This window comes from Lycorma delicatula, chromosome 9 (genome assembly GCF_047948215.1).
Source record: "Lycorma delicatula isolate Av1 chromosome 9, ASM4794821v1, whole genome shotgun sequence".
Classification (NCBI taxonomy): Eukaryota; Metazoa; Arthropoda; class Insecta; order Hemiptera; family Fulgoridae; genus Lycorma; species Lycorma delicatula.
This window is the reverse complement of record NC_134463.1, coordinates 44232883-44246946: the sequence shown is the minus strand read 5'-3', so window position 1 is coordinate 44246946 and position 14064 is coordinate 44232883. Positions and strand designations below refer to the sequence as shown.

At 26.5% G+C, this 14064-nt stretch overlaps 1 protein-coding gene across 3 annotated transcripts in view; it reads left to right on the top strand.

The window, feature by feature from the left end:
• Window positions 1-14064, top strand: part of Esp (Epidermal stripes and patches) — a 148861-nt gene that overhangs the window by 113170 nt on the left and 21627 nt on the right. For all 3 annotated transcript variants that reach the window (XM_075376214.1, XM_075376215.1, XM_075376216.1), the window contains 4 exons: window positions 2077-2333; window positions 8153-8348; window positions 10975-11195; window positions 12016-12196. In XM_075376214.1, the coding sequence (XP_075232329.1) occupies window positions 2077-2333; window positions 8153-8348; window positions 10975-11195; window positions 12016-12196 (855 nt within the window). The remainder of the gene's footprint in view (window positions 1-2076; window positions 2334-8152; window positions 8349-10974; window positions 11196-12015; window positions 12197-14064) is intronic.

Here is a 14064-nt window from a genome sequence, read left to right as displayed (position 1 = left end):
CAAAACATGATAAGTTTCAAAAGAAAAAGAAAACAGACAAAAACATTTCTAAAAGTAAAAAACAGTATTGTTTTTTTCTTTAAATTTTGATTCTTTGAAGATCGTACTAAATTTAAAATAACTATGATTAACTTTCTATTGCTTTTTAAAGTAAATTTAACTTATTTCAATTAAAATTTTTTAGATTTATTTTTATCTAAAGTATGGTTTGGCCTATATGTGGTGATGCAAATTCAAAAAACCCATTGAATGAAATGTAAAGGTATGAAACCTGCATCTTATTAAAAATAAGAAAAGTTTAAAGAGAAAATACATGAAGAAATTACTGCTGAGTTTGTAATAACGCTCTTTAAGTGTGGGATTATATACATTTCTTTTAAATTAAAAATTAATGTATTTTTACTTATTACTTCCTACTAATTTTGTTGAATTTTCATGTGAAAACACATTGAATATCTTAATTAACATCAGGTTATACCAGTACATCATTACACTTCAAAAATGCAATATTTATCGATTACAGTAACAAAAAAGGAGACAATTTAATTAAACAAATTTTCCTTCTTTATTTATTTGAAAGTAAGTTACAACAGGACTACTAGTTGAACTTCTACAAAAAAAAGAATTATTAAATTTAGTCCATTCAGTGAAGGCTTAACGATACTTGTACATAAATAAAAACTTTATGGGTCAAATTGAAAAACTATTTCATTTGTTAAAGTCAGCTAAAAGCAGAATATTTTGCATTAAGTAAAGAAAAAAAGGTAATTAAGAGATGAGAATTTTTACATATCCCACTGATATTGATTTATTTATCAGATGTTATTTATTTCATTAGTCAACATTTTCTCATATCTCAACTAGTTCTGATTTATCATGAAAAATGAATTTATAATTTCTTTTAATAATTATTTATATATAAAATTATTAAAAGTTAATTGTTATTATATTGTTGCAGCATTTATTACGGGATATTTAGATAATGGAATACCCAATTTGGCTAAAATACTAATGGAAATAAATCACTCTTACTTATCCTTTGTATTCAAGTTAAAGATAAAATATTGATAGTTGAAGACACAAATTGTATCTTCTGAATTTAACAATAATAAATTAAATTGCAATTTTCAGTATAAATAAATATTTCATTAGTTTTCGTGATGAAATCTCAGTTATTACAAAAAAATCCCAACAATTTTTTAAATGCATTAATATTTAGAGAAAAAGTTGCTCATAAAATTTTACACCAAATAAATATTAAAATGAATAAAAATATTAACTTCATTATTGTTGTATTTACTGTTATGCTTAGTTAACATAACACATAATCATAATGCAAACTAAGCACAAAATGGTTGTAACATTAACTGATCAGTTATTCATAATTAATTAAACCTTCATCATCTGTTCTTGAAGAAGTTATGTTTTTGTTTAACATTTCATTTCAATTTTCAATGTTTTTTCATCACTTTGCTTATAGTAGCTTAATGACTAACTGAGTAGTTCATAAGAAATTTGGAATGTAATACCTGTTTGAGATAAAAATCAGAGTAAGTTTTTAATAAAATTAATCAAACGTTGTTGCTACCTTGAAAAAATGAAATATACATTTTTTGGTCATCATAAATCATTGCAAAATACAGGGTTTTTTTTTTTAAATTTTGTTTATAATATACACCTTAGACAAAATGAAAGATTCTAAAGCAATCCTGTAACTTTTGATAGATATTTTTATTGAAGAATGGTTAAAAAACTGATAGTGTTTATTTTAATCAAATATAATTTTTATTAAATAATTTTATAAAAAAAAGTCATTGATGGCTTCTTTTTCTAATCTACCTCTTAAAATTAGTATTACAAAGTGTGTCATGCTCACATATAAAATTTTACATTAATTAATGTCATAATAAAACAGTAAATTTTGTAAAGAATATATTTTGGTTAAAATGAAAGTAGTTAATTTTGGTAAGGTAACTGTATTTTTTTCAGATAATTTGATTTTCTTTTCTGTTGTTATTATTATTATTATTATTGTTTTAAATAATTTATTCTATTTTCTTTTGGTTGTTTTATCAGTGGTGGAGGATCACACAGGGCCGCATCGTAAAATTAGTGTGAAAGAAAAAGTAGACTCATTTGTACCATGGATTAGGTCAAAGTGTAGAAAAGGATTAACAAAGAAAAATCTGTATAGACGACTACCAATATTGTCATGGTTACCAAAATATAACACTGATGATGCTGTTGGAGATCTTGTTGCCGGTGTTACTGTTGGATTAACTGTCATACCTCAGTCATTAGCTTATTCAAATATTGCCGGTCTTCCTGCCCAGGTGACTTTGATATTTAAATTACTTTTTTAAATTATCTTTTACTGTTTTATAATGCTAAATTAAGTTAATGAAAAATGCTCAACATATATATATATGGATAGGATGAAATTTAACATAATTGATATATAAAAAAAAACAAATTTTTTTTCAACATCCTATTCAAAATTTTTATTGGTTAACTTAACCACCCCATCTTTTTTTCCTAAGAAACCACTACTACTCCCTTTCTAAATCACCAGTTTCATCCTCCTTCTTTCCATCTTGTAATTTTTTTTCGATCTTCCTACAACACAATCATTTTCCTTTTTGTTATAAACAAAACTACTTACATGATCATTCAAAACTGCTTACCAGATCATATCATTTTCAATCCTCTCCTATATTTTGTCTCATTCGATTCTAGTTCAATTCTTTACAATATTTTTTGCTCTCCCTTTTCTTTTAAATGTTTTAGTCGATTTATATTTTATTTTTGTTGAAGAATTTTGCAGTTAATTGCCATGTACATCAAATTAACATAAAAAGCAATATCTCTACTAATACTTTAATAGATATGTAAATCATAGATATATACATATACATATATATATATATATATTTATAAATTAATTTTTTTAAATATTGTAAATTCTTCTTGCATCTTTAGTAGATCAACTGCATTAAAAAAGTTTTTTTTAGCTAAAATAATTATTTAAAAAATATATAATTAAAGATTATGCATTACTATCATCAATTAAGATGAAAAAATATTTGCTTATAATCTATCCTGATTAAAAATAGTGATTCAATATACGAAAACTCAGTACATCATGTATTATACCACGAAGCAAAATTTATTAAACTTTATCATATTGTTTAAATTTTAAGTTGAATAATTATTAAAATGGATTATTTTGTGTATAAGTTTTTTTTAGTTTTATTTTTTAATATAAAGTACAAGTATTTTTTATGTCTTTTCTGTTACGTATTTTAATATCTCATAACATTTAAAATTTCATTATCTATACTATGTTTTTTTTTTAGTAATTGTTTACGTATATAAGATAAATCTGATTTATTGTTTTTCTAAGCCTTGAAACACTGTTGTTATCTTTTTATAAAACTAACAGTTTGACCCGCATAAATTTAATTGCAATTGTTACATTTTATGCTGTGTATTATTGAAACATGGAATTTTTACCTACTTTTAGAAGAAAAGTACAGTATTACTTTTGGTTGTACAGTAAGAGTAGGAGGTTAAAAATAAATTTTCTTTTTGTTTGGAAGTATGAGGAGTATGAAAATATCACTCTCTTAAATTCTGGTTTCCTTATATATTTATTTATAGGTCTATGTATAAAATTTTGTGGCTCAAAATTTTTACTTGATCAATTTTATTGAAATTTAGATATGCTATAGTAGTATACCTTTAGTTTTGCATGTGAAAATTTTATGAAGATTCGCTGAGTTCTTGAGTTACATTCAGTCTAATATTGAATAAAATTGAGTGGGGCAAGTTAGAAGCATGGTGTGCTATGCTGTAAGTGGAAGGTTGACATTTCTTTAAGTGCAGTATCTACTACTGTTAGCAATATAGTTATTTTTACTTTTATTTATTTTACTTTTATTTTTTACTGTAGTATGTTTTTGACGCTTAACAATTTTTTATGGATCAAAGGTTTTTTTATAAAATTTTAGATTAGAATGAGTTGATATTTTTTAAAAGGAAACAAAATAAAATTACGAAAAGTCAGTCTTCTTGTGCATACTTGTGGAACAATTTTTTTTTCATAGGGTGCATTTAAATATCTATTTACATTATTAGTATGAAAAATAAAAAATAAAAAGATATTATTTATCTTAATCAAAAAATAATAACATAACATTTTATTTATGTAATCAAAGAATGTATTTCAAATTAGATTAGTGAAAATACATGATCTGCATTCCAATCCAACAAAAGTGTGGTAAAGGGGAAGGATGATGATGATGAAGAATCTAAAATTAGATTTGAATTTCAATTGTTAAACAAATCTGGTTTACCGTTTTCTAAGCTTTGTAATGTCATTGATATATTTTTATAAAATTAACAGTCTAGCTTAAAGTTGTGTGACACACTCACACACACACACACACACACACACACACACACACACACACACATATCTTTAAAAATGATCAATAATTTCAATCGAGCAACCAAAAATAAGCATTCTGCTACTAGATTCATGTTTCAGAAATTAAAAATTTTGGCTTAAAAAGAAAAATTTTGTAAAGAATAATATATATATAGAAAAAACATTAAGTAATAACTTACACAAATTACATAATTAAAATAAAAAATGTAATTTTTAATGTATAAAAGAACATAACTATAAATTTAAAATTAGCAGAAAACTATATAAATTAAACTTAATTTTGGTAATAAAACTATGTTTAAATTAACAAATAATTAAAAAAAAAAGCATATAATGGCATTTTAAAATACACTATATTTAAAAATGTAACCTTTGAAAAAATATTGACCTGTATACTAACTACGGAATGTATAGCATAAATTGTAATTATTGTATTACGCACACACACACACACACACACACACACACACACACACACACACACACACACACACACACACACACACACACACACATGCATGTGCACACACACAAAGAGAAAGAGATACTCACACACATTTAGCCCAGACTGATAATTTTATAAACAGATACCAATTGAATTATTAAACTTAGGAAAACAGTAAACCAAATTTGTTTAACAATTTAAATTCATATCTACTTTTAGATTCTTCAGCATCATCATCTTCCCCTTTATTGAACTATTGTCAAATTGGAATGCAGATTATGTATTTAAAATAATCTGTGTCGCCACACTCTTCTTCATAATCTTTCTTTACCTTTTTTTTTTGGTGTTCTTTTACACAAACTATGTTAGCTTTATTAGCCTTTTTCAAGGGTTTCCTATTATCTTTATAAATAGATATCTTTTGCTAATTTTCCATTTTACATTTTCTGTAAGTGTCTGAACTCTGTTAGTCCCAACTAGTCTATTCAATTCTCCTTGTAGATCTCTAAATCCTGGGTCTTCTCTAATTATTGCATTTCTTGTTCAGTGCCTTTGTCTTTTGTACTATAATCAATCATGGATTTAAGCAGTTTATGAAAATTTTAAATATGTTAGACTTTAAACTCTAAAACCATACTTTAGATCTTTATTTTTTGTGAATTTTTTTTAATGAAACAAATTAATTTATTTGAAAATTAATTAAATTACTTCAGTTCATTTTATGTTCTTTTATAATATATTATTTATTATATTATAGATCTGTATATCATGTAGATCTAGAAATATTGTTCAATTCCATTCTGCATTGTCTCAGTTCAATCCAGTGGGCTGCTTGTCTACATTCCTTGCATGTAAGGATAGTTTCCTAATTGTATGAAGCATTACTGGTGTTTTTGTTGAACATTTTTGAAAAATAAATGCTTTTTACTTCCTTGTACAAAGTAAAGGAAGTATTGTCATCGCAAAAAATTTCAGTTTTCAGATTTCAACAGAAATATCCATTTTGACCATCCCTGAATCCATTTCGACTAGTTTCAGCATGACGTCTGTACATACATATGTATGTATGTTAGCATGTACCTCGCATAACTCAAAAACGATTAGCTGTAGGATGTTGAAATTTTGAATTTAGGACTGTTGTAAAATCTAGTTGTGCACCTTCCCTTTTGATTGCAATCGACTGAACAAAAAGTGTCCAAAAAAGTTGATAATCTAAAAAAAATTGAATTTTGGGCTTTTTCTTAACTGCAGTAATAAGCACTCATTAAAAGATTTTTAACAATATATTATAAGTGGTAGTTACTTTCATTGGTTCCTGAGTTCTAGCCAAATGAAATTTTTGGTTGGTTCAAATCGGTCTTCATCTGCTTTTTTTTTTTTTTAATTTCTTAATTTAAATATATTGATTTATTAACCTCTGATAGTAAAAAAATGTTTATGATGAATAATAATTTAATAACAATAAAAAAAAAATTATGACAAAATTTCAGAAGTTATTAATGAAATAAAATTTTATGTAATTTTCATTTTAAAAAAAATGCGTATGTGTAATTTAATAGGCGTACAAGTAAGTCTTATAGTGTCCACATCACATTTTAAAAAAATAATTTAAATGTATAAATGATGTTAATTTATTGCCATTTCTATTAACTGTATTGCAGATAAAGTAATTTGTGAATGGCAAAAAGAAATTGAAAACCTAAAACTTCCCATCACAAAAATCAGAACAAAACACAAAGGAATATTAATGTACTGTTTTGCTTTTGCAAATGATCTAATAGTGATCTTCCTTTTTGAGTTTAGTTTCTGGGATGACTGTAAAGTATTACTTCAGAAGATGAATGAAGAAGATATGTATGAATGTGAATGAAGTGTAGTCTTGTACAGTCTCAGGTTACCCATTCCTGTGATTGTGGTTAATTGAAACCCAACCACCAAAGAACATGGTATCCACAATCTAGCTTTCAAATCCGTATAAAAGTAACTGTCTTTACTAGGATTTGAACCTGAGAATTCTCAACTTTGAAATCAGCTGATTAGCAATGATGAGTTCACCACTAGACCAACCTGGTGGGTATAATGATTTTCATTGATGGCCTAAATACAGCCCAAAAACAAATCAGAGTTTTAAAATAAAATAATCAAAAAACTGGACTGCAAGCTTTCATTTTAAATATCTAGGCGATGTAATCAAGAAATATGAAATAAACAAAATTGTTTAGAAAATTGAAAAATAAAATAGAAGTGGCTTTCCAACTAACCAAAAATTTTAAAAATTGTTTTTTTACAAAGTGAAATTCATACATTACAACATGGTTGTAACATCTGAAACACTTTATACAGCAGAAATTTTAACATTAAATAATCAAGTAAGACTAGAGAATATTTTGAAAAAGGAAAGAAAAATTTTAAGAAAATTATTCAGTCCTATGTGTAAAAATAATCAAAATGTTTTTAAATCAAATCAGGTAATTTATGGAAAATTTGAAAACATAACCGACAGAATTAAAAAATGGAGGATAATGTATAGTCATTTAAAGAGAATGAATGAAGAAAGACTGACAAGAAAATTTCCAACTTCTTTGATAATCTCAAAAGTAAATACAATTGGCTTCTAGAGATAGGAAAGGATCTCTGAGAGATTGGAATAAGAGAAGAAGAAATTTTAAACAGCGATGTTTTCAAGAAAAAAGTAAATGAATTTAAAAGATTTAAAGTGGCTGAAGGTGGAAGAAGAGACAACAGGAGAATCACAAAAAAAACACATTGAAAGATCAAGAAAAATGATGACAGAGATGTAACCAGAAGATTAAAGGCTCAAAGAAAAAATAAAGCTTGCTATGCAGTCCAGAGGTGGCCAATTCAAAAAAATATATAATTAATAATAATAACATTAGTGTATTAATAAAAGCTGATTTTGAATATTTTCAGCCTATTTTGTTACTAAACATTCTAGAATCCAACAGTGAACATATATGGAATTTGATGTGTTGGAATAAGTTAATGATTTTTTTTTTCATAATGTACATCTAATCGTTTAATTATTCTAAGTTCTCAGAAATTTCCTTTGTGTCATGTCTTTCTATTATACATGTATGTTCTAAATAAATATGATCTACAAAGCTTCATGGTTAGTTTCTGAATAAGATAGTATTATTTAATAATTAATTAAAATATTAAATTAAACAATTATTGCAATAATAATTATTAATTTATTATTGGTTTTTTATGCAAGAACATTTCTATTATATTCACAGTATGGGCTGTATGGATCGTTTCTTGGATGCCTTATGTATATAGTAATTGGTAGCTGTAAGGATGTGCCAATGGGACCTACTGCAATATGTTCACTACTCACTTATCAAACAATGCATTCTTATGGCCCTGATCATGCTATACTGTTATGTTTCCTCAGTGGTGTTATACAGCTTCTTATGGGAATTGTTGGTCTAGGTACGTATGTAAATATGATTGTGAGAATTCTGTTAACATTAGTTATGCTATTTTAATGTAGTAAATCCTGTTCTTGATGAAATTTGAAGGGATTGAGAAATCCCACCATTTTATATAATTTTTCAGCAGTTGTATTTTAAACATTGTATTGCAACACAACATTTCAAATGACTTAACTCAGTTCCTTTCTATTTTTCCTATAATTAAGAATAATTTTTAGTTCTCTATTTAATACTCAAAGATTATTTGTTTGCAATGAAGCCCTCCTCACTTGTGCCAGTCTGCTTTTAATGCCTTTCATAATTTATCCATTTTTTAAAGTTTTTATATCTAAATAACAAAATTTTGCAATTTCTAGTGTATTATATTCCTCTGCCTTAATATCCAATTCCTTATATTGTTTTGCCTTGAAACAAATTTTGCCTTTAAACATAAAAACAAACTTATATTTATAGAAGATAATAAAAATCAATGAGTAACCACCATTCAGCAATAAATCACATCATTAAAAAACAAGAGCCATTTATAAATTAATCTCCAGTCGAGTAATAAAAATAAATAAATTAAATTGAGAAAATGTGTATATACAAATATTACACACATACATATATTACTTCTAGACATACTCCTCATTAAATTCAAGCTCTTGTATAATCACACTAGCTTATCCATTCCGTTTTCAAAGAACCCGACCATTTATGGACTCCATCCATAAGTTCATCAATGCTTTTGAAATGTTGAGTAACCACCCGGTTCTTCAATTTTGGGAACAGATGAAAACCAGATGGTGCCACATCATGGCTGTATTAAACAGTAAACATCTGCAGTTATTGTCATACATGGCTTCATAAATTCTGCCACAAAATTCTTTTACTGTCCCAGTTTTTTGTTTGAAGGGGTTTGCTTGATTTTTGGGCTTGTTCAGCGAGTGTGTGTATGTATATATATATATGTGTGTGTGTGTGTGTGTGTGTGTGTGTGTGTGTGTGTGTATATATATATGTGCATGCAACTATTACTTTGGCTGTTCTTCTGTCTCGATATTGATGAATTAAATTCAGTTCATTGATGATATCTATGAACTGTTACATGGGATGAACTCATCCCACGTAACTACTGTGATATTCACTTCCTTTATTCTGGTGATGCTGAAGAAAAATTAATTTCACTCCTATTTTTTTCTTTAGGAACCTGTAAATTGTTTCAATACCCATTAAGCACAGTACTTTTTATAACCCAGTCTGTAACAATTCATTAAAAAGAGAACCTTGAAATATGAAGAAAATTTTCACTGAATTCAGTAATTGTGAAGCGGTGTTTATCATAAACAGTATACTAAATTTTTTTAATAAGTTCAGCATTCACATTGCACATCCTCTTCCTTCCTCGTCATAAAAATTAGTTTGCCCGTCCCTGAATTTCCTGCACAGAACATATGTCACAGATAAAGATATTATATTACAATACAAAGTTTTACTATCAATTATTGTACAGAATATTGCAGTATTTTACTAATCAAATATAATAAATAGCACCATAATGCAAATCTTATAATATTGCTAATAATACATTGTTATGTCACTTAGTGACACATAATATATAGTTATGTTATACTACACATAACAATACTGTAATAATGTCCATTGTAAAAAATATTTACTAATACGCAGTTAAACATAATAATAGACACAGAAACAGGGGATTGACAGGTAATATTAGTAATATTTTTCAAAATAAATAGAACTCACTAATTTGGGATAATACATCATAAATCATTCATGTCATAAATGAGATAACGGAATTTGTTTTTAAACAATTTGTTCTTTTTGACTTGCTAACATTTGGAAAATTATTGAAATAATTAGGACCAGAAACAAAGAGATTATAATACTTTCTAAAGCTATATTAATCTATATGATAAAGTGTAGAATTTGTAATGTTATGTTCATGAACATTCATGACTAATTTTAAATTACAAGAAGTTGCCTACAACATCGGTACCATTTTTTTTGTATAAAGGAAATAAATAATAAATAATTAATATTATTTTGTGAGTATGGCTGTTCAATGAAATTTCAAGTTATGGAGTATTCTTTGCATGCTCCAACATCTGACTTCCAGTGACGAGGCAATTTTCCACACTGAGTGACGAGTACTCTTTACCACTACAGTTTTCACAGCATCAATGTTTTCTGGAGTACCTACAGACAATACACACCCACTAGGTTTTTTCCAAAGCCAAACCAGTCTCTTCAAAGTTACAAACCCAAGTTATGATTGTGTGTGAAGAAAGAACTAGACTGTGGGATGGGATCTCATAGTGTCACCGAAATATTCTTTGTGCAGCTGTCACACTTTCATCAAGTTGGTAAAATGTCCTTATGCTTACCGCACACTCTCTACACCACTCCACTGCTCCATCACAACTAAATGTCCATTTGTAGAATGTCTCTCCACTTATGGTATACCTACAGGGCTGCCAACATCAAATTAAAAATTTCCTGTTTCTCGGTGCCATACTTTATTTTATGTTTGAAATCTAATTTTTTGTTTTTTTATCAAATAATCAACAGTAGTTTTACATAATTTATCTAAAATGAAAATTGAGGTTTTACCTTTTTTCCAGGTATAATAATTGATTTTGTATCTGGTCCAGTATCATCGGGATTTACGTCAGCTGTAGCATTATTGATAATATCATCACAAGTTAAAGATATATTGGCGATAAAAGCTAGTGGTGCTACATTTATAGAGATGTGGTACAGTATATACCAGGCAGTAAATGATACAAATTATTGGGATCTGTTTCTTGGTTTAATATGCATTGTTATTCTTCTAGTTATGAGGGTAATTATATTTTTATATTATTAATATTAAATTAGATGGAACTGTTTACTCTTTATAAGATAATTGAGTTTACTGAGCTTGAATGTTTATGTAATCTTTTTAAACTAATTTCACTTTTTTATTTTTTATACATGATCAATGGCATAACCTGTAATTTCACTGGATATCATATTTGAATAGAATATTTGTTTATAATTGAAATTTTTTTAAAAATTCTGTCTACATTGTTTTCTTTTAAAACTGTACAACAGTTTTTATTAAACTATTTTATAAATTAAATTAATCCAGTTGTATATTGATGTTAGTATGCATAGGGAATGTCTAAGGCTTTTTAGTAAGTGATTATTTAATTCTGTTTACTTGCCATTATTCCATACAGAGTTGTTATTTTAAACTCTTAGACTTTTTTGGTATCTAATATCACTTGTATTTGCATATGATATTAATGGTTTTCTTGTTTAAAAGCACTGACTATTAGTATGTTGTTTTATCAAAATAGTTGTACTTCTCTTTGACCACTAAGAGATTTCCTAATGTCTTTAAGGGAAGTGCTATTAACAGCAGAACCATTACCACTATCCGTAAGAACTAGACTAGATTATTGTCTTTTTTATAATTTATTTTATTAATTTAAATATTTAATGATTTAGTGATTGTGTATTGATTGATGTCTGTATTTTAACTTTTTGTTATTTTCTTTTTTTTATATGATAACAGCTAATGTTGATGTCCATGTAAATTTCTGTGACAGTTACTTAAATGTTCTTATTTTAATGATTAGTTTTATTTATATAAAATTGATAGATTAATTTTTCTTTAGCAAGTAGCAGAATTACGAATTGGTCCTGAAGAAGATATCCTTTGTACTCCATTCCAGAGAGTAGTTAATAAAACATTGTGGTTAATTGGCACATCAAGGAATTCTATTCTTGTGGTACTCAGTTCTTTAGTGGCATTATATATGAAAACGTACAATGGATCCATTCCATTTAAAGTAGTAGGTAAGTTTATTTATTATGTAGTAGAGAAATATAGTTTGGAGATAAACACAAATAAGTTATGAAGTATGACAAAAAAGTAACAATGAGTTTTATTTATAATACAGAACAATTTGATTAAAAATTTGGAAAGATTTGTATTTAAACAATAAGAATAAAATAGTTTATAAAATGGCTATGTTATATGTTAACTGAAATAAAAATGTTATTTGAATCTGAGCTAGTACTGTTAACATTTTTTTGGAAGAAGTTTATTTTAAAAAAATCTGATGTGAACAACACATGCATACAACATGACTTCCTTGTATGCTTATTAACTTACATTTACACATTTTTTAAAATGAAAAGTACATAAAATTTTATTTCATTAAAAACTTCTGATTTTTTTGTTGTTATTATTGAATAATTATTCATTGTAATTTTTTTTTACCATGACAGGTTTATAATTATTAATAAATCAATATATTTAAATTAAAACAAAAAGTTAAAAAAAAAGGAGATGAAGTCTGATTCAAACTGATTTGCCTTCCCTTGTAAGATCCAAATATTTCATTAATTAAGATTTTATTTGTCTATAACTCTGGAACCAATGAAAATAAGTACCACTTACGATATAGTGTTGAAAAGCTCTCAATGAAGCCTTATTACTGCAGTTAAGAAAAAGTCCAAAATCCAAATTTTAGGGCTTTTTTTGGACACTTTTGGTTCAGTTGATTGCAATCAAAAGGGGAAGTCCACAACTAGATGTTACAACAGTCCTAAAACCAAAATTTCAACATCCTATGGCTAATTGTTTTTGAGTTATACGAAATACATATGTACATACATACATGCATACGTATGTACAGACGTCACCCCGAAACTTGTCAAAATGGATTCAGGGATGGTCAAAATGGATATTTCTGTTGAAATCTGAAAATTAAAATTTTTCGTAATCACAATACTTCCTTTACTTTGTACAAGGAAGTAACAAGCTTGCTTGGGCTGGTTAGATTTTTACCTACCTTCATATTAAATAAAGTATAAATGTTTATTTTTAATTAAACATTGTACATCATGGGTTATAAAATTCAAGTTTTTATACTGTAAAAATTACAAAAGATAAACAAGTGAAGAAAACATCAAAAGCAGGCTGTTATAAGCAAGGAGAAAATTTGTTACAAAGAAGAATTCAGTTTGTACATAAATTTATGGAACTAGAAACAATTTTTTTTATATGGGTGTTTTAAGTAGATATAGAAATTTTTATAGACATTCATTTAATTATGTATTACTAATTACTCTGTATTTATAGACTTCCATTATATAGTGATTTGAAAACTGTTCAGTTGTTCTGAAACACTCTATATTGTGTCAGATTATTATACTACCATTTTTGGCAGCATACCCAGTTCCATTGTGTAGGTTCACTTGATTTTGGCTTTAATTCCTGGCATTTTTTCAATTCTGTTATCCCAGGATGTTTATAATTTAAAAATTTCTTCTGTTGGAATAAATAAATTGAATAAAATTAAACAAATTTGTCACTGTGGTTGTATGTAGTTTTATATTGCTATTATGAACAGATAAATCAATAATTATGTGTAGTTATTTTATTGTAGTTAATAAACATAAAAATTTTCATTTATGATTATCCTTGTACACTTATTTTAATCATAATATTTGTGGTATATTTTAATCTTTATTTTGTTTAACTGATAACACAGAACCAATGTGGTCATAAAGAGTTATGAAAAATTTATATCTCTTGTTTTTTTTTTACAAAAAAATTATGTTATTTTAAGCAGGAAATTTTTCAATTATTACTTAATAAGATTGACAAAAAGTATTTTCAAAATTTCATAAATATGAATCACATTTGAATATAATGA